Source organism: Mycteria americana, chromosome 6 (assembly GCF_035582795.1).
Source record: "Mycteria americana isolate JAX WOST 10 ecotype Jacksonville Zoo and Gardens chromosome 6, USCA_MyAme_1.0, whole genome shotgun sequence".
NCBI classification, from domain to species: domain Eukaryota; kingdom Metazoa; phylum Chordata; class Aves; order Ciconiiformes; family Ciconiidae; genus Mycteria; species Mycteria americana.
The window spans coordinates 7,609,151-7,631,509 of record NC_134370.1 but is presented as its reverse complement, the minus strand read 5'-3'; the positions used below and the strand labels follow the sequence as shown (position 1 = coordinate 7,631,509).

Sequence of the window (22,359 nt, the reverse complement as noted above, 5' to 3'; positions counted from 1 at the left end):
CAAGAAGTTACATTAAGGTAGTCATCATTGTCAGGACTAACACCAACATTATCTGTACCAAGCAGCTTTTACTCCTCGAGTGCTTTCCTTCTTTGAAGACAGCATTTTGAAAGCTAGCTGCCAAAAATCAAGAGGCACAAGGAAGACTTCACCTGATATCCTGGGCAAGCCAAATCTCCTCCCCATGCCTCTGTTCTGCTCCCCTCTCCCTCCATCCCTTTGTATGGAGTACTGCAACAGCAAGCCATTTAGGCCAGAGACTGCTCCTTAGGACATGCGCAAACAAACTATTTCCAGCAAGGTCCAGATCCCAGGCTTGAATTCCGCAAGTTTTCAATAGCACCAAAAGCCTAAAGCTATGGTACAGCAACGCTGTGTCTCTGTAAGGGAATTACAACACTCCAATTCTCTACCAAGAAGGTGGTACAATGACAAACAAACTGCAAAGATGGGATTAAAGAACCGTAGACTGTGGGCTATTGAAATTTTCTAATTCAAGAGAGAGGTTAGGCACCAACTCCAAGCCTTCAGGGGCCAGTTCAATAACCGCCACTCTCAAAGTCTTCTGGAAGAAGGTTTTACAAGTGAATTATCAGTAACAGATTTAACATTCCTTTACCTTTAAGAAGTTTGTATTTATATCCTTTGACAATGTCCAAAGCACCAAAAAATACAGCATTCATCCCTATGCAAAGTCTTCTCATTTGGCAAACCACGCTATTTCTTAAAAACCAAAAGACATCCCACACCTCTCCTACCATAATATTTTGAAAATAATTGAGTATCTGTAGTTTGATATTATTTAACTAACAGTCAAAGAAGCCCTGTTTCTTTCACATGAAGTCTACAAATAGATCCTATTTTGGAACAAGAAAGTGCAAAAGACATTTTGGTATGATGCAAGTAAATAGCAAAAATACCAATTTAATTTGGATCAAACAGAGAAACAGTGATAAGAAAAGCCAGCCTGGTTTTTGTGACCTCTTACAAACCAGCCAGCTAGGTAATAACAGCAAATGGCTGTATGTTTGTTTACTACATAACTAACCAGTATGTAGCCACTTCCACAAGTTGACCACTTCATTTGCAACAATGTAACTAAACTGAATTTTAAAGTACACATCTGCTTAGTGTTACAGACAAAATTGCTGTACCTACTTCTGCAACGCATTCTGTAGTCAAAAACCAATCTTCGTTATGTACGTACAGAGTGTGTTTACATTTTATTTGAACACTTCTATTTAGAGGTTCCTTCCCCATTTTCAGATCCTGTTTTCAGTTCCTGATTGTGGGCTGATTCTGTGAATCATCCTTGCCCTGCTATTACCCAAAAGAAGTCACCAGCTTGTTACTCCTTTAGCATAACCAAACATCTCAGCAAAAGGAAGACCCAAGCAGGACATTAGAAGGTAAGCATTTATTGAGAGAGATGAAGATCTGAGATATGTAAGTTGTCTTGAAGAACAGTGATCTAATTGCATTGTACCTGGGAGGCAGTCATAACAGTTGCCAGAAGAACAACTTAGCTGTTCACATTTTCCTCACCTCAAAGTTTCCTTCACATCTCTCTGTCAACCTTTTAAGATGTAACCCTTTTAAGAGGAAGTGACTATACACAGGCAGGCTTTGGACTCAAAGATGAAAACAGTCACTAATCACACTTTGATACCTTATGGGTAAACTGATACGTAGTAAATATCTGCATACACACCTCTGAAGTTATCTCCTAGCTTTCACTGCTGTGGAGTAGACACCTACGGTTATCACTGACCATGTCAAATATAGTAGTTTGGGTATCTAACAATGCATTTTGAGTTTGCTTTATGGAAACCTTGATTCCTTTAGTCAGCACAAAGACAGTCAAAAAGATCACTGTATTTTCAGCTCAGTTTCACTGTAAAAAAAAAAAAATATAAAAAATACGTAGCTGCTTGAACCACTTCAAAAAACACCCCATTTTCAGACTAAAGAACTAGCCTAGGGAAGCAGAGAGGATCTAAACCTCAAATCTGCTACAGACTTTCTGTAATACTCCAAGCAAGCATCATCATTAAATTCAACAAAAAAGCAGTTTTTCTTCCATCCTCAATCTATGTTGTTTAGATTACAAGACAAGCAAAGGGACACTCTCTAAAATAAATAAAAAAACCTCCTAGTTGGAAAAGGCTGTGTCAGAGTAATTACATCCACAGATACAATTTTTAAAAGAAAACTTAAAACTGACACACTAGCTTTATCAGTAACACTAAACTACAGACAACCTTTTGTTTTGGTAAAATACATGCAACAGACATCTGCGCATCATTACAATACTGCATCAAGCGTCACCCTGATGTATAAGGGTTATCTATGAGAAACTTAAAACCCATCATTCCTTTAATAAATAAAACTTTTGAGGAGTAAAAAGATGACAAAGATAAACTGCAGTTATCTGAAAATCGTAACTAGGTACAGATCTACTCTAGGTATTAAAGCATTAATTTTGCACACCTACTCTTTATCAGAGATGACTATCGAGAGATGTTGGCCTAACTTACTGACAGCTGTTTGCACATTGGGGATTTCAAGCTAGGAAAAGGATTTTGATTACTTACGCTAAAGCTGCAAAATGTCTCTCAATTCAAATTGAGCATCTCAATTATTCATACACATGATGATGTTCGAATCCTGATAACAACAGTTCCAAAAGTTTGGAGAGGAAAGAGGAAGTTTATTAAAGTTTTTAACTGGAGTTAAGAGGGAAGACTAAACACGTGCTGTTCTTGGATCTGCTTCCCTAATCCAAAGTTTCCAATTGGAGAGACAAAGTGGCTAAGAGTAAGTGGGCAGGACCCAATAGAGCTGAAAGCCTCTAAAAACAGCAACCAGTGACTGAGCTGCCAGTGTTATTTCAGAGAGTGCAACACCATGGTAAAGAAAACCGCAACAGCAGTGCTACTAGTTCTGTTGCTGGCAAAGGCCAGCAGTTTCAACAGCATCTTGGCCAGTACATTTACTGCAGCAGCAGCTGTCCAGTTTCCATCCTATTTACCAACACCCTGGATACCTGTCACCTGCAGAACAAAAATCTCCATTTTCGCCAATCTCCTAAGAAACCGCCAGGTCTCTAAAGCACTTAGCATTTTGGTTTGGAGTAGTAGTGTAGTTTTGAAGCAAATCCCCTACCATCCCCACTACTGTGCACTAGCTTAGTCTGCAGGGCAGTTCTGGTGTGTGACTAGATCCCTTTTAAAGCAAACTAAACTGCAGCTCCAGGCCAGGTACAAATCAAATGTTCTGCAGACAAGAATGGAGATATAATGGACCGAACCTTGTGTCAGTCCTTCAGACAGCCTCTAACCGCACATGCAGCAGGATGGCTGGGCGAGGGGGAAATCAGACGAAATCTACCTGATGCAAAACACACAACTGACAGTTCATATAGATGGACCTCGGCACCAGTTGCTTCTATTTACTTCTGCACCTCTACTGCACAAAATTGGTTCCTATTAGACATAACAAAGAAGCCTTTCGAAACATTAAGTCAAACACCTACCATGCCAGTCTCTTCTTCCCCTTTGAGGAAAGGGATGTTGATACTTTAATACATTTCTTAATATATTACACTAAGCAACTGTGGTGGACCTTACTTTAATGCTAACATTTTCAGCACTTACGCATTTTAATTCTTTACCATTTATTCCTGTTAACATGGGATGTCAAGATATGCATCTATTGTTCACTCATTCCAACCATTTACACAATATTGTACTTCACATAACCTCCCCACTTTCCTCCTCATAAATACAAAATATGACATATGCATAGGCTGCAAGATAAAACAAACATTTAACTTTAAAGAAAAAAAAAAGTAACATGGCACTTAAAAGAATTCCTTACCTGTATATTTGTTCATAGGAGATAGGGATGTAGTCACCAGGACTCTGAGTTAAAAGCTGATCTATGGCACTGTCCAACTTTGGCCAATATGTGCTCTTATAGTCTTCAATTGTTATAACATTCATTACTACAAGAAAAAGACAAAACCACATTTAGTAACTTTAGCTAAAATATTAGAAGCAAGTGAATGCTCTGCAATTTCAGATCACACCGATAAGCTGGCCAAAAAAACTGGGAACAGTACACTTCTGCTAAGATAATCTCATATAAAACTAAAGCTCAGACTTGAATTTGTACCTTTTTATTTATGGAAAATAAAATAAAATCAGAAAACCTGCCAAATCAGTGCCTGGATATTTCTTAGGGGCCCAAGTAGCAGGGAAAAACATACTCCTGGGAGTTCTAGCGTGACAATATAATAATAATTATTATAATTAAAAAAAAAAAATAGTAGTTCAGCAGTTAGTTCAGATTAATGAATTATGCAACTTTGTGGGAGTCCAGAACCAATAATTAACACTGGGTCCTCACATGCAGGAGAATAAGCTTTGGCCAAGACTGGTAGTTTTTGGAATACTCCCTCCCAGCAGAATTTTACAAGTCTCAGGTGGGACCAGCAGCTTCCTTGGCCTAAAAGCTGATGCAATTCCCTCTGCCTTCAATTGCAGTTAGGCTCTCAGGCAACATTTTTGGATCCATATTACAGTTCCCCCTCTAGCAGGCACAATAATACTCCTTTTCCAGATAATAATCAACACAGGGAAGAATAGGAGGCATTTAAATTAGCATTCCCCATCACTCCCCAATTTTCCCCCTGAGCTTCCCAACTGCACCCTCTTGTGCAAGCCACTCAGTATGCCTTCACAGACACAGAAGAGTTTTAATCTCTCTCTTTTCAGGGAGGATTTCTGAACTAACCGCACATGGCTCAGTTCCAATAGCAGCCACGGTAGAAGGGTTAGAACCTTCCCTTCAGAGATGTACTCACAGGACTACCTTGTTGGCTTGTCACACCACCATAGCTTCACAGCAGCGACTCAAAACAAAGCCCTCAGTAAGCAACAGCACAGGGTACACTTCATAGCAAAACTATCCAGTCCAGGAAATCCACATCTGGGCCTGGGCTATACAGAACAGAGAATAAAGATAGTTCCCACCCCAAACAATCCAATTTAGACACTACACTGAAAAGAAGTATTTTGAATCGGGCTGCATTTTAAATAGATGTGTAAAGGTAGATTCACTGCTGGGTTTGAGGAGCAAGGTTTCTGAAATGTTATTTTCACAAGGGGCTGAAAGGAGCTGAGTAAGTCACTTTTGGCAGCATTATGAAGAACAATTCTAGGGAAATACAGTCAGCACAGTTAACTATCATGAGAAAAAGAAGAGTATAAAGAGAACGTGGAATAAAGAGAGGTGTGAGACAAAAAAGTGTTTGAATGCTATCCGTAAGAGCAGGTATTACAGATTCCTGTTGTGTGTCTTTTTAGGGTATTTCAGCCAGAAACCTTGCTTAGTGAAGAACATTAAGGCAGTACTCCTAGCCCCCTCTTCACGCAACTAGCCATTGGTTCACTTTTGCTTCATACCTGTTACAGAAACGGAGCTAGTGAACATAGTACGTGTCTGACTAGTGAAGGGGTCACTACCACCAAATGCTGCAGGATGCTGTCCCAACACTCCAGCCTGCAATCTGAAAGTACGACACGGTTTGCTAACAAGTTGATAAAGGTTACAGGTCTGGGTACACAACTACCAGGGGGTAAGTTAACATCTCCAGCAAGTCAGCTCCGCGATGTAGAAGCATCCATGCCAGCCAGAACAGCACAGCACCTGCCTGACAGTAAATTCACCCCTTATTCATCTGTCTTGCAATGACTTGCTTGAGTTCTCATCCCTTACAGAGCCCGGGTTCTGGGCAGATGGTCTCAGGAGCAGCTTCCACATAGTAGCTTTACTATTCATGCTTACACTTAGTAGCAAAAATTGAGCATTTGTATTTCACTTTGTTACCCCAAAAAAGATGGGTCTCCACAGAAGTGCTCTGTTCCACAGAAAACATTAAACTGAAGTCAGCATAAATGTTAGATTTCAATGTATAATCACACCCACATCTGGTTTAACATATTAAATGAGCTCTATTCATTTGGAAGAAAATAGTCAAGTAAGAATTGAGAACACTGTAAAATAATTTTTTAACAGGCTGTTGAGGTATCAATTTATTTTTTTTACAATATGGAAAAAGAAAGAAGTAGCAGATAGGAAGGTCTGCCCATTAGAAGTGCTGCACAGGTAAAGGACAAAATGCTTTTACAAACAGCCCCAGGAGACTTGCATAGGAAACACTGATGAGTTCAAAGTAACATTCTAGAAAAGCTTCATTTTTACTCAAAAAACTCTTACAAGTATTATTTCATTTGATTTCCACATTTCAGCTCTGAAACTAAGCCAACCATAATATTTATATAGTTAAGAGTCCAAAGACTACACACTGAACAATCACTATTTTTATTCTTCTAATCTGGAAAACAAATTAATTTTAAATTTTAATAACTGTCACAGGTTAGTAATGTCCTTTTTTTCTGGCAGTACTTGCACACATGCACAAAAAGCAAAAGGATGACTTAAAGAAGCACCCTCCAATTACAAACTCTGCAAGAACAAACTCAAGACCAGGAAGGAAAGGAATCACACACACAAATCCTTAGAAAGAAAAGACAGATTGCCCGTTCAGAAACTTCTTTAATTTTTTACTTTTCCATCTTTTTAGGATGTCATTCTTAAATGTTTATCCCTACACTAGGTATTCAAGACTTAAAATTATTTGTCCAACAGCCTCCTTTTCCACATCACAAGGAAAGGGTGATACTAAAAGATTACTTCAATTTCCTTGACATTTATTAAGTTTCTGGGAAGTGACACAGACATTTTGTAACAAAGCATGCTAGAATGCACAATTTTATCCAACTACAGCAAGTTTGGGGTGGGGCTGGGAGAGAAATCACTCTGATCAAATGGAAAGGAAGCCAGTATTTTCCAGCAAATTATAAAAGACTTCACAAGTAAAGCCTGAGAAGCAACCGCTGCTTTTCCATATACAGAAGAGTTCAAAAGAAAAACCGTTTAAGTCAAATGCAGCAGTGAAACCATTTAAGTGAAAAAGAATATGCATGAGCTTCATATGATAACCTAGATATTTCAGTATCATAGCCATAATTGAAACATAGCCTGATCCAAGCTACCAAATTCTTTGATATCAACTTAAATCAGAAGAATGACAAAAAATACTAAGATTTTAAAAAAACAAAATGAAAAAGTCCAAGAGTAGGCATATATCTCCCATGAAATTGCTAAGAAAAGAACTTACAAACACACGTAGCTCAAAAAAGATGCTAGAAGAGTAACAGGCATGGGATGTGAAGAATAGAATAATAATTACAAAAAATAAAATCAATGATACTGTTGGTTTTGTTATTTAGAGGAGATAACTTAACCTGAAAAGCTACTCAAAACGTTTACTATGTTCACATATAAAAAACATCCTTCTTTTAAAACTATAGCTAAAAAAAGCAGGGGGCAGATCAGGACGGGTAATCCAACCGACTGTCAAGTAAGCAGACACCAGTCTGACAATTATCTGTCATTTATTCCGACAATAAAAATCAAAGCAGCTAGGCATCTTTCAGAAGCTTTATTTCATCTCACAAAGTGACATATATGAAGCTTTACTGCTTAATTAGCAATGCACCCTATAATCCTAAGATATCTTGGTGAAGTGTACAAACTCTTCCAGCAGATGTCTGAGACATCCACAGACTTGTAGCTACCACTGTGGCTCTACGCTTTCCTTTTTCTCAGCCGTCACGCGCATGTGCACACGACAGATTTTGCTGTACCCCCTGCCTGACACATCCTAGCATACACTAGCAAGTTTATGAGTCTGCCCTGTAGTTGCTTTCAATTCTATTCTATTTTTATTACATGTCTCAGCCTGTGTTAAGACTGGTTAGTAAAAGTAACATTAAACTTTTTCTTCATCAGACTTTTGCCTACACAGCAATGCACATACACTACGCTGAACTACGTTACGCAACGGGGAAGTCAACAGATTTAATGGATATGCCAGCCCTCACAGCCACACATCCCCATCCTAAATGGGACTGGGATCAAATACATTTATAATCATCCTTGCTTGAAAAGGATGAAAAAAACAAGAAGGAAAACTCTTCATTTTCTCCACAATTCAGATACGCTGCAATTACTAGCACAGAAGAGTTTTACTTAAAGTATTAAATGCTCTCTTATTTTCTCCCTTATGGCCTTTGAAAAATACTTTTCATAACACTACTGCAATCCATAACTATGACCGAAGCTGATCAACTGTAAATAAATACTTAGTTTTAAGTTTCCCACAACATGGAAAACTTTCTTAAGTTGCTTTAACTACAAGAAAAGCTGTTAAATGAACTACGCATTATTATACCTGATTTTAATTCTCAGTCTCACCAAAATCTCAAGGAAGGAGAACTAGATTTGGCCGCTTTGAAAGATTTTTAAAGGGTTTCCATTAACCTTCTTCCTCCATTATTCTGCCAGCTAAATTAGACCAAAAAAGGCCCACCAGACAGCTTTAGCTTGCAACTATGAACATAAGCAAAACCAACACGCCGCAAGTAATTACGTACTGTCACACAGGCACTGGATTTTTTTGTTTTGGAGGGAAGAATCAGGAGGGAGAGACCTATCTGAATGTCAGAGGTGCTCCAATTTATCATAGGATTGTTGGAAACCATATGTCACCCACATTTTTGAAGGTCATGTGTAGGATAATCTGTCTAAGACTAAGCCTCTGCATCATGAAGCAAGCAAGGCATGAGTCCATGAGCTCATTCAACTGCAAGAAATTCTTCACGCAGCAGAGAACAGACAACTTTCCTATCAAGCTTAAGACTGACAATCAGCTGCTCTACGCATGTTCATTGCTAAGACATAGCAGGCAGGAGGGGATCTAGCACACGCTGTCCCCCTTTTCATTGTACATTAACATCAAAAGTGACCTTTCTCCCTTTTTCTATACATGAAAATTAAACAGAGGAGATTAAGGGATCCTCTGTCAGAGGCAGGATTAGAACACGCAGGATCCTAACTCAGCTCCTGTACTTTCTCACTTCACTGGACTTGTTCTGTTCACTAGACTTGTTTCTACTTCACTAGACTTGTTCTGTTCATATACACATACCAGCAAAACTATCCAAAACACAAAGGCATAGAAAAGTTTTAATTAACGTAACTCAGAGAATTTTGTATTTTACAGGAATTTTAATTTTCTTTAAAACAATACTTAACATCAGTAAGGCAGATATTGTGTTGGGATATCAATGCTGGCGAAGTGAAAACAAGAACTCAAAAACCACACCCTAAGCAAAATCATGCACAGTCGCTTCTCCCCCTCAGACATAAATTGTAGATTAGCTGGAAAGTCACCTTCCCATTTGGTGAAGATCCAGCTTGAAAACCATTTTCATTCTGAAATAGAAGGAAAAACTAAGGCTCTAAGTTTCTGGATTGGGAATTTAAGAGCTTAGTTTAGCAAGGCCAAACGACATTTCATTTCAACTGTCCCAAGTGTTTATAAGCCACCCCAAAGTACCTGGAGCCCTGACAAGCAAGACAGGCAGAGAGCCAGAGAGCTCATGCAGTCTGGGAGCCTCAACTTCAAAGCAGCCAGCCTTGGCAATGTGCCTAGAGCCACAAAACCCAGGCTACCAGAGAAGCAGGGATCCAGAAGCCTGAACTTCGAGCTTCTGATCAGCTCTGGAGCTGGACAGGTGAGCTAGCACTGGGAGAAGGGGGGAAACAAAGAAAAAAAAAAAGGTGCATTTCCCATCAAAATTTCATCACGGCAGTTACATGGTTACACTTCCAGGAATACTTTTAACTAGCCAATACAAGTTTTCCAACAGCCATTAGAGAAAAGGACATATTTTGCCCAGAGGCGTGACTTCTGGAAATAAAAATAGAATTGAAATGAACAGCAAAAAAAATCTTCCCTTCCTTCAATCTTAGCTCAGCAAAACAACAGAAAAAGTTGCCATTTTTATTAAAAACTACATGCAAAAGATGTTTCAGAGCTAAATACACCTCCTGTTATTCTCATGAGGCCTTTACAGACATACACCCCTTCCAGGATAGCAGGGGCCCGGCACACACCACCATCCCACCGCATCAGCAATCACAAACAGGTTTCAGACCCATCTTTGGGTTTTTCAGGCAGGAAAAAACGTCTTTAGGAAAACACGACCTGAGCTAAAAGCTTCAGGAAAAGCGACGGTGCCCCTGTAGAGCCGCAAACCCTGCCTACACTCGTTCGCCCAGTTCTACAGCCAGACCTACCACGTCACCTTGCCGTGACAAGAAAGCAGCAGCAGAGGTTGGGGTGCGTGCAAGAAAGGTTATTTTCTCCTTCCGAGGCGCTTTAACCCATTTGGCTTCGCTCCGAGAAGCCTCCCGGGCCACGACCCACGCAAGGGACCCGCCGTGGGGCAGCCCTGAGCCTGGCCACAGGCGCGGGAGCAGCGAGCAGGGGGCAGCGGGAGCGGCGGGGGAGCGCAGGCCGGGGGGAGGGGGGGGGGGGGGAAAGCGGCTGGCAGCGCCGCGGGGCCGCTCCCGGGAGCGAAGTCCCCCCCCGTGCGCCCGAGGCCGCCAGGGCGGAGGGCAGGGCGGTCACTCACGGAACTTGGAGGTCGAAGCGTTGATGTTGATGGCGGCGGCGATGGCTCCGGCTCCCCCCTTGCCCGCGCCGCCCCCCGGCTCGCAGCCTCGCAGCACGCCGTTGGCCTCGGGCACCGCGGGGAGCTCCGGCCCGGCCGGGGGCCCGGCGGCGGCGCCGCGCAGGAGACGGTCACCGAGCGGCGCCGCGGTAGGGCCCAGCAGGTGCCGCCCGTAGCCGCCGGCGCCCCAGTTGTTGTGGTTCTGGTCGTCCATCATGGCCTCGCAGCCGCCGCCGCCCTCCTCCTCCATGCTCTCCTCCTCCATGGCGGCTGCCTGCCTGCCGGCGCGGCGGGGAGCGAGGCGGGGTGGGGCGGGGCAGGGCGGGGGATCACCGCCCGCCGCCCATGGCGGCCGCTCTCCGCCCGGCGGGGCTCGCCGCGGCACGGCTCCGGGCACGGCCCGCGGCCGCCAGCCCAGGCTCCGGCCGCACAGCGCGACACTTTGCGGCAGGAGGAAGACGGCGGGCGGACCGGCCGGGAGACCCCCGCCGCGGGGCATGCTGGGGAGTGTAGTCCGGCGGGGCGGAGCGGCGGTTGGCTGGAGCGCGGAAGAAGGCGGGGCCGCGCGCCGGCGGCCCGCCCGCTGTGCATTGTGGGAGGGCGCGGGGTCCGCCGGTGCCGTGAGGCGGTGGGCGCCGTGGCCGGGGCTGCACGGAGCGGGGGCGGGGTTCCCCTCTCCCAGTTCCTCCCAAGCCCAGTAATTAATTTTAAACTTGAGAGGGGAGGCCCCGGCAGGTCCCGCGGGTGGCTTGCCTTCCCCCGCTGAGGCGAGAGCCGCGGCACTGCCCCCCGCAGCGGCCGGGGCCTGCGCTCGCTCTCGGGCCCTGTGGCTACATCCCCCTCTAGCGGGACCGCGCTCCGCAGCAGCAGGGCTCCAGGCGGGGAAACGGCCGCGGCCACGGGAAAATCCCCATTGGAAAAGCTTAAACGTGCCGTGGGTGTTGTACCACCCTGCCCGCTCTGACTTCGTGGTCTGTAAAGTGCCTGCACAACGTTGCCATTTTACAGTGTTTCTCCTGTTAATGGAGGAAAAGCCTGCACAAACAACATCCAAAACCGTTTGTCAATGACCAATGTAACAGTTAAAAACAATTTTTTTATATTGTCTAGTTGCCTTCGAGTATACTTACCTTAGGTTTTATTTTCATTGGCAACTGGCTACTGCGATGGAAGAACGGAAATGTGTAGCGGGTTTTTACTGAAAATAAATTTCCACTGTGGGGGGTTTTGCTCTGGCTGGCAAACGAAGTGAAAAACGTAGATAAAAGCAGAGGTGTCTAGACTTCTTTCCAAAATGTCTCATGAAAAGCGAAAAGCGTGTCATTTGTTTCCCAACTAGAAACACCGACTTCTATTTTAGCATGAGACAAAACTGTCCTATTTCATAAAAGCAGAAGATGCCACTGATTTCACTGCACTTTGGAACGGGCCTATCTCGAGATGCTTTGATAAAGGCAAGTGATGAAAAGAATTTGTCCCTATTGCATTTTTTCTTACGTCTTTGAACTAATAGTGTTTTTCTTAGATGTAAAGATCACACTGTGAACATCGGTGGTTTGTTCAAACCAGTACACAGTCCTCTCCATTTTCGATCTTTAACACCAGCGAGTCACAGTTTGTCTCAGAGACCAAAAGCTGATTTGGCGCATCATGCGTAGATCTTAGATTATGGATTTGGCATAGTCACACGCCCATTTTGGCTGTTGATTTGTTTCTATCTACACCTTAACCACAGCTGGAAAAAGGGCAGAAAGGACATTTTTGTTCACTTCTGCTGCGTCTTTGCATTTACTGAGTGGGATGTGTAATAGAATGTAATATCAGTAGAGTCATTTATAATGGATATTAAACTTGGAAAGCTAAAGCGGCAAACCATTTTTAGCTTAGGTAAGTCTTGCAATTTTCTGGTAATCACAACGTAAATTAAGTTTGCATATCTTCACTGCTTCAAGAAAGACGTTTGTGTTCTCAACCTGCAGAGCAACTCTGTCATACCCTCCTACTCATCTGCTTCCACTGATCTCAGGAACGGGTCTCAGATTGTTTGCCAGTATTTAAAAACACTGTGACCTGAGGAGAAATCAGAAACTTACCCTTATCAGCATAGCTTTATCTCTGTCTTATTAATTTTGAGAGTGCTTATGTTAACAACTAAGAGCAGTGGAAAAGCAAGACAAACCCAGCATTTTTCAGTTCTAGGATTTCTTATTTTCTGTTTCGTACTCTCTTGTTGCACAGACCTATTCTTGTTACCATCTCTGTAATTTACTGACCAGCTGGGGTCTTTTGGGGTTTTTTTGCCATGACCTTTAAAGGTATGTTTCCTTTCTAATCCCTTTCACAATGTTCCTTGTACTGTGACTACTCTCACTGCACTTCCTTGTGGCTGGAGTCCAAAAAAGCTTAGGGAATACTTCACTATGGACTTCTCTACAGTCTTCTCTGTTGCCTTGTGCAACAACCTAGCCATCTTCCAAATCAAACAAGAAGCTCTTTCTTGCCTCCCATAAGGCAGATGACTAGCTGCAGCAGTCATCTATGGCTCATGCTATTTAAACACATGACTGCATCTTGATAAAAAGGCACTATCAAATACTTCATCGTTAAAGCAGCACTTGTTTTTGCATGCATTTCAGAGACCTCTCCGCATCGTTTCCTTTTTTCCTCGTCAGCATGTGAAAGTTTGATTCAGGCTTTAAATACTGTCTTGGCAAAATTACATTTTGCAGTACCACAACTATAGTTATTTTTAATATTACTTGAGAATACAATGTACAAATGCAATTCTGACAAGACCTGAGTATCCTCACATCTCCATAAAATCCCTGGAAACTTGAGATTTGTCTTTATTGTAACTAGCTCATCAGTAGACTATAGTACTTTCGCCGACAAAGTAACATGCAGATGTCACACTTTCATTTTAGATTCCTGGATCCATATTTAATTACCTAGACGAGTATCAGAAGTGTTCATTACATCTTTATATATTATTTACCTTTTTTTTTTTTGGCTCAGCACTTTTGATAACCAGGTCACAGCTGCAACCTTTACTACAAATTAGAAGGGAAGATCAAGGTTTCCTAACACGGAAGTACCCACAGAAAGTGTGAGTCATTAAATACTTTCTACACAGAAATTTGTAGAAATGAGGCTACAAGGGAGCTTTTCCTTCTAGGCTCTCAGAAGCAGGCTGTGACACTTGCTTCTGCTGGATGTTTCTCTCTTGTGTAATTTCAATTTTATATGGACATTTGTATCAATCAGATAAGGGTATTTTCTTTTTCCTCAGATATTTGTGTTTATAAAGGAGAATTATTAGGTACCCCAGAACAGCTGTTTCTGCACTCCATGTCACAGCTGGGAGTATATAGGTAGCACTTAAATGATATATGAGGCCTGTTGAGAAAAGACATGCATAATATGTTTCATTTCCTGCTATTGGTAATAAATATTATGACATGGATACAATTCTTATTTTAAAACAGACCATTTTTTCTTATTTCCCAAGCGCCCGATCCACTGAAGTCAATAGGAAAGCTTTCACTGATTTCAATGGGATTTCAATCAAGCCCTAACACAGCATGTAAACTGCTTCCCAGATTTATAGCTCTGGTTCTAAAAGCCAAATGAAAAAAGAAAATAATTCTGACAAGAAAGAAATATGAATGCTAAGCAGAGCCTTAAATAGCAGTCTGTCAGGAGAAGCATGAAACGTAGCTCTTTCAATGGCAAATAAGACAGCCCCTTGCAGAACACTGGTGCAGAGCAGATAAACCAAAAGGGAGGTTTGAGTGCTGGTTATTTTTGAGACATATTTTGACAATCTCCGAGAGATGACTTGCTCGAGCTCAGAGAACCGATAGTCCCTCTGCAGTCTGGCAATCTGTGGCATACCCCTTCCAACAGCAACTACTGCTTAGGGTAAGCTGATTAGTGTAAAGTTTTCAGGAAAATCTGCCAGTTACAGTACGGAGAGACCACCCTTAGTGTTTCTTGACTATATACAATTTGCGAACACAGACTATATACAGTCTGTCTCACTGTATTACAATTTCCTAGTTGGTCTCTGCTTAGGAAAAAAAAAACCAGCATATGTGATAAGTCCTTGAGAACTAAAGGCTGTTAACACGTTTTATCAGCAGTATGGATTTCTGAGAGTTCAGAAGAAGGAAACGGAGCACAAGCAGAAATCAGCTGCCTGAAGAGGAACAATCCCTGACATCTTCCACAGGCAGAAGAAAGGAAAAGAAACAGTGTATTTTGAACGTAAGGAAATCCCAGCTACCCCCCACCAAGGCAGGAGGAGCATGTTCTTGCCAGGTGCCAGCACGGTGCCTTTGGTGGAGAAGAGAAGCACGCTCTCGCCACGCAGCCAGGGAACAGCGGAGTAAATGTAAGCTGCTGATCAAAACCAAACACAAGTGCTCCAGAGATGTTTGTCCTTTCTCCTGTACTGCGCTGGACATATAGGTATGCTCTTGCTGTGCAGGGCACAACAAAAACACGTAGTCAAATCACATCATATTCTCCTGAAACTAACAAAAGAGTCGTAGGAGTTCACGCCACGGTCTGCTCTCTGTTACCCCTGGGTGCATATGCAAAAACTCAGCTGGATAATTTGCATTTAGGGAAAATGGGAAAGTTTTACATTAGGTTCAAGTGCATACTTGCTTCTGTCCTTTAGCAAGTAAGGCTGTGTTCCCCCTCTCCAGCCTTACAAAGAGAACAGGACCCCGAGCTGTGTGAAGCTGTTTATAATGCAAATATATTTTCAAACCAGCTCCCTTTTCTCTGCCTGAACGCCATCATCAGCAAGATATTAAGAGCACAATGACTACAGTAGTATATCCACTGAAATTTTTCCAACTTCCCCACTAGTGGTCACGTTCCCTGCATCATCTGTGCCTGATGTGAGAGCCTTCAGGGCACTGTTTGGCTATAATTAACATGACCAGCCGCACCTAGGATCCCCACCCATAAACCTTCTGCCCTTTCGTCCAGGAGCTCCATTTAGGCTCAGAGCTCGAGGTTCACTCCTTGCCTGTGCTATGTTGTGCATATCCTGTTACCTTCCTCTACCAGGTCTTTGCATGTTACTCTCTCCCTCATAAATTATTAAACAGGATTATTTCAAGGTCTGTGTCACTCAGTTTCTGGATATGAGGATAACTCAGTATTTGGCCCAGGGGAAGAGGCAGAAGAGACAGCCCTGCGCAGCCGTCTTCCCTAGGCCAGAGCCTCGGCTGAACGTAGGCTGGATGCTGTGTTATGTCAGTCAGGCACGTAAAGCAATGCCCTCACCTGAGCCCCGAGGATAGCAGGATGGATGGCATGTGTATCCTGTAATTTTACAGCACATATATTTTGCTCATATGGGTTTGGTTTTGGTTTTACAGCACCAATACAAAGCACAATTCTTTTAGTATCATTACACTACAAGCATTTTTGTGGCTTGCGATATGGGTTAATCCTTCTAACTACGGGCATGACCAGACTATTCTGTCCCATAAACCAATATCAAAAGGAACTCACGTTTAAATAATAAAATGTATTGGCTGGTATTCATTAGTAACCATATTTTGGTTGTTTCTTGGGCCTTTGGTCGGCCAGTCTAATATGTCTGGATGGCACTGGGCTAGTGCGAGCACAGTCTCTGAAACTGTGTTCAGCACTTTACAAAACCAGCCACCTGCCTCCAGCACACATGAAAAATCTGGAGTGCGATCTATCAGTGCTTACGCACCACAAAATATGAAGACAATTAAAGAGAATTCCTTACCACAAGGGAAAGCTTCAAGCATCTGAAAGTCCAGGATGCGTGCAGGGAGCTGGCCACAGCTCTTGCCTGGAGCGTGTACTACCTCTTGTGTGCAGTTACACAAAAGGTGAGGATTTGGCCATATCTGAGCTACCCGTGGCAGCTGATACCATGCCGGAAGGTCACGCGTGTCTGGCCATTGCACGACACCACCGAAAGCAACGCTCCCACCAGCCAGGCTGAGCCATCGCCACGGGTCCGGGTCCGGCCGTGCCGCTCCTGGCACAGGGCCCTGGCACCGCGTGGTCCTCACAGGGGACATGACGACACTTTCACGCAGCTTTCTTCAAACTCGTGGCTGTCAGCCCTTGTGCTGGGTGTTGCTCACGCAGGTTTCCCACCGAGGGTCCCCACCAAGACGAGCTGGCTCCAGCCCCACACCACACGCACTCAGCAGTTCAGCCAGCACTGGTGTGTTCTCACTGGGGCCAAAGTGGATAGGTACATCGTTCTGGCTCCCCAATGGATTTAGGTTCTTCAGGAAGAGGCCTGGTGCATTTAACACAGTAAAAAACTGCAGAGGATGTTTCACCGATGCTGTTTTTACAGCCCGTCATTAGATGTCAGCCCGCGCCCCTGGGACCACGGTGCTGGGCAGGTCATCAGCCGCACAGGCGCATCCAGCGACACGTGCTTATAGGGTAGCACTTGGCAATAAACACAAAAGCCCCGGCTTTATTAATGCAAAAGGAAGAAGCAAAACAGCATGTAAATTTTCTGCTGTTTCATCATGTTTTCTCATTTGACTTGCTCCATTATCTCCTGGTAATCTTCCACCGATCCTCCGCCTCCGCTCGGGTGCACAGGGTATTGTAAGCTCTCGAAAAGCGCCCCATTTATCAAACAAGTGCTTCTTGACTAAAAGCAAAAAGGAAACTCTAGACTTCTCTGAGCAGATTTTGTTTATTGTGTCATTAAGTATTTCATTTCTTTCTCACAATGTATTCAAAGAATATGCATGAGTCTGTGAAAACTTTGGTTCCAGTAAAATAAGAATAAATAATAGAATACATTAAGTAACATTTTCGGAGAATCTGCAAAAGCTTTTGTGCTTCAGTCTTCGATCCAGGTCCCCCTTTCCACTTCTTAAGCTGCGAATGCAAATAGAAAGATGTGTTGGGTATAAAAGCACAACAATTTTAGTAATTTAAAAAAAAAAAAAGAAAAGTTAAAAGGATTTTTATATTAACTGATGCCAATAGGATTTTTTCAGTAGTGAGAAACTTTTTTAGAAGGGACATTACCAATACATTTAGGTGTAAAATTTAGGAAATATTTGGGAGTTTTTCGTAAGAGTGAATAGGGTGAAAACTTTCATTCCTCCTAGCCTTTCCCAGGTAAGTGTAACAGCAGCATTGCGCTGGTTACCAAGAGCCATCAATGTAACCAAGCATTCTGGTTTGGTTTTTCCAAAATGAAAATAAAAAACCCCAGCATAAACAGTGATGGGCAGATCGCCCTGTAAAGCCAACTGTCATTCGCCTAGAGGTGGAGCCAGTCATCTGCAGGGCTGAACACAGAGGAACGACATTTTCTGAGCAATAATGCCGGAAAACTGGGGGGGGGGGCGGGGGGGAAAGTCATGTATTTGCTTGAATAATGGCTATATGTGTGTGATACATCCTCACCAGTAATGAGCAGCAGATTACTGGAAGGTTTAGAATACATTTGTGATAGCCGCAAGAGAATTTTTCAGGGGAAAATCGGAGAAGGGAGACTGGGGTGGGGAGGAAGAATCATTGCACAAGCAAAAACAATATATAAAGGGGAAGAGAACAAGTAGCACCTCCCCTACAGAGTAATGCTTTGCTGCTGTACCATATAGAGCCCTACTAATGACTACTGTCTTGCACAATGCTTTTAGGCATTAGGCAGCACTTCTCTTGCTGTTTCAAAAATAGGCCTTTCTAGGACAGTTTAATCAGACAGTAAGAAAGCTTTCTCCGTAACATCTTTCATTTGCTTTCACATCTAAGACGTTCTGGAAAATAATTTGTGCACCACATATCTGGCTGGCGTGAACCACCAGCATGCAGCAACAGAAGAACTGGCGCCCAGTCTTTGTTTTGTATTAGATACTGGATATCAACTTCCTCATTCTTAGTATTTTCTCAGAAAATGGAAAAATAGCATCCATAGTCCCTCCTGCTGGAAGATAATGTATGAATCCACCGTGTCTAAGTTTTAAACTGGGGCACTATCTTTCTGTAACTATAAGAGAAGAAATACTGGTTCATTAAAACTTTTTCTGTCAATAAGCTGCCACGGTGTGGAAGGCTTTAATGTGGTTATCATAGCTGTCGCGTGGTTTCTTGGTCTGCTTTCAATTTGGTACTTAAAGGAAGGTCCACCCATGTATTCTGTGGGACCTGGTGCCACTTCCCGCTTTCCATTCTACATTCTCCAGGTTCAAAAGGTGACACCTGCTCTGATCTGCTCCAGAATCTCAGCTGGCCAAACTAATGTCCACTTGTAAAATACTTCAGGGTGAAAGGAATTACACAAATGCGAGAGGTTTTACAGAGAAACTTAAATACAGAAATAACAAATGCAAGAGATTTTTAAGTGTTCTTAGTCAAGGACCAAAGACACACAGACGCCGGCCTCTAGCCCTCACGATTACTGTTCTTACCAGCACGGCAAGTGGTGTTATCTTAATCAAACTTCACAATTAGCACTCCAGCCTCATCCTCCTCAATCTGCCCAGAGCTTTGGCATCATTCACCACCTACAATCTTGTCTTGCCTGGCTTCTTTGCTCAGTACTCTCTAATTTTCTTCCTACTTCTTCAGTTATTTCTTCCCTTCAGCCTCTCTTCCCCCACCCAGGTTGTGTTTGTGTCCCTGGCTTTACTTTCTCTCCTCCTCCCTTCCTTTCTGGCAGTAATACAATCTCAACATATCAAAACCCATAAGCTCAACTTCAAAGAGAGCTTTTAATTTCCCTCCAGACTCACTATCTTATCTCTTTCCTTTACGTCTTCTCCTGGGCACAGTCCCGTCATCCCACCTGGGTGCTGCCCTGGCTTGGGTCTTCGTGTCCCACATCCTGCCATTCTTGGAAACTGGTGCAAGTGACATTTTGGCATAAGCCCTCTCTTACCCGCCCAAAAGTGCGAGTCTCCTGAGCAGATTCTCTCCTCTTTCCTCAGTCACAGTGACCTTTTTTTCCACTTCCCCTCAACAAATGCGATCATGTTGCCCCCTTATCCCTCAAACCGACCATGTTACCAAGCCGTCTCAGACTCCTCTTGAGTTTCTGGACCCCCTTCTCCATCGCAGCAAACAGAAGCTTCACTTTCAAGGTTCTTTTTTCATTAAGTATCAGGAAACCAACTCTGTCCTCCAGTCTGTTCAGGATAAAAGCCCTTATCTCCCACTTGTTAACACACTCACTCAGGCACTTTTGTGCTTTTTCCCAGGCAGCTATAAGTATCTGTGAAACTATCCACATTATCCTTAAAATTCTCCTTTGACATTATGTCAATAAAATCCTTAAGTGTTCGGCTGCCGGTGTGCTGAAACCCTCTGACTAACAGTGGCTCATATTTCCTTCTGCCTCCCTCCCTGTCTATATCCATTCATTAGCTCTTGTCTGATAGCGAGATCTTGGGCTTTGAAGGACAGACATTGCCTTTCTCTTTCACAGCCCCCGCCACATCGGGGTCTTGATCCTGACCGGCTGCTGTATTACAACAGTGGGGGACTAAATCAATCCGTAGTCTTTTCCCATCAAAATTATGCTTCAATCTTTTTTCTAATTGATAGCATGCTTGTCCCAAGTTCACCATGGACCACAGGAATTTAGGTGCAAACGACGCATATACCATTGCATAATAAAAGGACGCGATGAACCAGCGAGAACATGGACGAGCGTTATTGAAGGCTAATTCTGACTTCATATCAGAATGAAAGAAAAAATAAATATGGAATTTCCTGACAGCGCACCAGCAGAAAAGTGATAAAAACATGTAAAAGCGTTCCTGGGAGTTTTTTATGTGTACAATATTTTAAATTCACACCTTTGCTTCTGTCAAGTATTTGTATCTAACCACTGGTAGACCTTATCAGGAAATGAGAATAGGAGGAGAAGGAGGCTTTTAAAGGATTCTGAAACTCTAGCACCCTTTAAATGTCATCTTCTGATGGTGCAAAAAATACCAAATCCCATCCTGTTTTGTGGTTGTTCCATGGTAATAAGTAACATTAACAGATTATGCTTCAGGACAAGTAGTTTCTCTGCTCTTGCCACTCCTTCTTGCAAGCTGCTCCTTCCCTGCTTTAACACTGATTCACCAGGACAGATTTTATTCCTAATTTAGAGACCTATCCACTTGGCTTCATAGACGTCTCTCTTGAAGTCCAAGCAGAATTCAAAGAAAACACTCTTTCATATTCATATGGTCAAAAATATTGTGTTTTCCTGTTAGAAAACAATTTCTAAGCCATAAATCTTTTCTAGGGCAACTTTTGCTGGCAGAATTATAGTGGCAGCAGAGCTAGCATAGCATTCCTGATGCTTTACACCGCAAACACTACCAGTTTGACATATGCCTAAGTCTAGAACAGAGGGACTAAGCTTTTAAATAGCTTAATTCAGTGGTGCAATTTCTTTGCTATGTATCAGCTGAAAATGTCACCCAGGATCAAAATCATAATGGAGATGCTACAAAACAACAAAGAGAATGGAAAACAATGCAGGAGCAAATGTAAACAAAATAAACTTTATTTACAGTTAATAAAAGGACATGGGACAATAACAAACAAATCACTTCTCTTTATGTGTATTCATTAGTGTGGCTTAAGGCAGGTGGAAATTTTCCCACAAAACTCACTGCTGCAATGCATAAAAAAAAATAAGAAAAGCACAGGGACTACTTACTGTTACAGCAAGAAATCTCAGCTGAATCTAACCACCCTTCATATAGTTTTCTTCAAGCATTCTCTGTTGAGGTGCAGTGAGAATTACCATATTGTAGGTGAGCTTTTACGTGCTGCTTTATAAAAGAAGTTAACTTCTATGCAAAAAAACCCGAAATAAATAAATCACTATGGAGGAACTGGTTGAATTAGACAAAACAAATTAAATACTTAGTAATCTCTTACTTAAATAAAAATAAATAAAAAAAGGTAGCAAGTAGTCTGTCACGTGTGTTACCTTCACAGACAGGAAATTATTTTAAGTTCCCTGTAAATGTTTGTTCTGTAAGTGAAATAGGTAAAGAAAAGCCCATATGACAAAAATAAGGGGAATTAGGTCAGCTTCTGGACTCATCCATCAGTGTAAATGCAGCACATCTCCAGCTCATACAATTCCAAAATCATTTAAAGTGATTGTTTTCAAGTCAGTCTTCCATCGTCCACCTTTCTTTTTGCCAGAGGCCAGAAATAGCACCTCATAATTTATCCTCCATGTCAGGCTTTGCAACAGCTGCCCCCTTCTGAGCCATTGAACTCAGTTTACTGCATCTGCTTTCAATATACACACTGGAACCATATTTTCTCTATTGCATTCACCTGTCAGATATAGTTTAAGAGAACATGCTTCAGATAATGCTAAGAAATGCTACATCCACAGGACTACTCTTGCGCTTATAATTCAGTCTGTTCGTGAGCTGTCTTGAAAAGCTCACAGAGCTTCATCGACCTTCAACACATTGCAGTGAACTAATGCTGCTAATTTATGGGTTGGATGACAGAGAAAAGTTGGCTGATAATTTTTCAGTTTCTAAAATCAGCAGTTCCCTTGGACGCAAACATTCCAAATTTCTGTCCAAAAAAATGGCGAAACCTTCCCTGCTCTTTTTCCAATCCCCCTGTATTGTGACCAGTCTGGGACACTTACCTCAAATGAGTTCCAAGAGCCTTTCCCAGTTCCCAGGTCGGGGTGTGA

General features: G+C 42.6%; 1 protein-coding gene and 1 long non-coding RNA gene across 6 annotated transcripts in view; both read right to left on the bottom strand.

The window, feature by feature from the left end:
* Positions 1-11,105, bottom strand: part of CACUL1 (CDK2 associated cullin domain 1) — a 55,104-nt gene extending 43,999 nt beyond the window's left edge. For all 3 annotated transcript variants that reach the window (XM_075504455.1, XM_075504457.1, XM_075504458.1), the window contains exons 1-2: positions 10,611-11,105; positions 3,880-4,006 (exon numbers count right to left, since the gene is read on the bottom strand). In XM_075504455.1, coding sequence (XP_075360570.1) covers positions 3,880-4,006; positions 10,611-10,914 — 431 coding nt within the window. In that variant the 5' untranslated portion in view covers positions 10,915-11,105. The remainder of the gene's footprint in view (positions 1-3,879; positions 4,007-10,610) is intronic.
* A 6,258-nt stretch (positions 11,106-17,363) lies between these two features.
* The window catches only part of LOC142411121 (uncharacterized), a 51,670-nt gene continuing 46,674 nt past the window's right edge, over positions 17,364-22,359 (bottom strand). For all 3 annotated transcript variants that reach the window (XR_012776123.1, XR_012776125.1, XR_012776124.1), the window contains one exon: positions 17,364-18,022. This is a non-coding gene — a long non-coding RNA (uncharacterized LOC142411121). The remainder of the gene's footprint in view (positions 18,023-22,359) is intronic.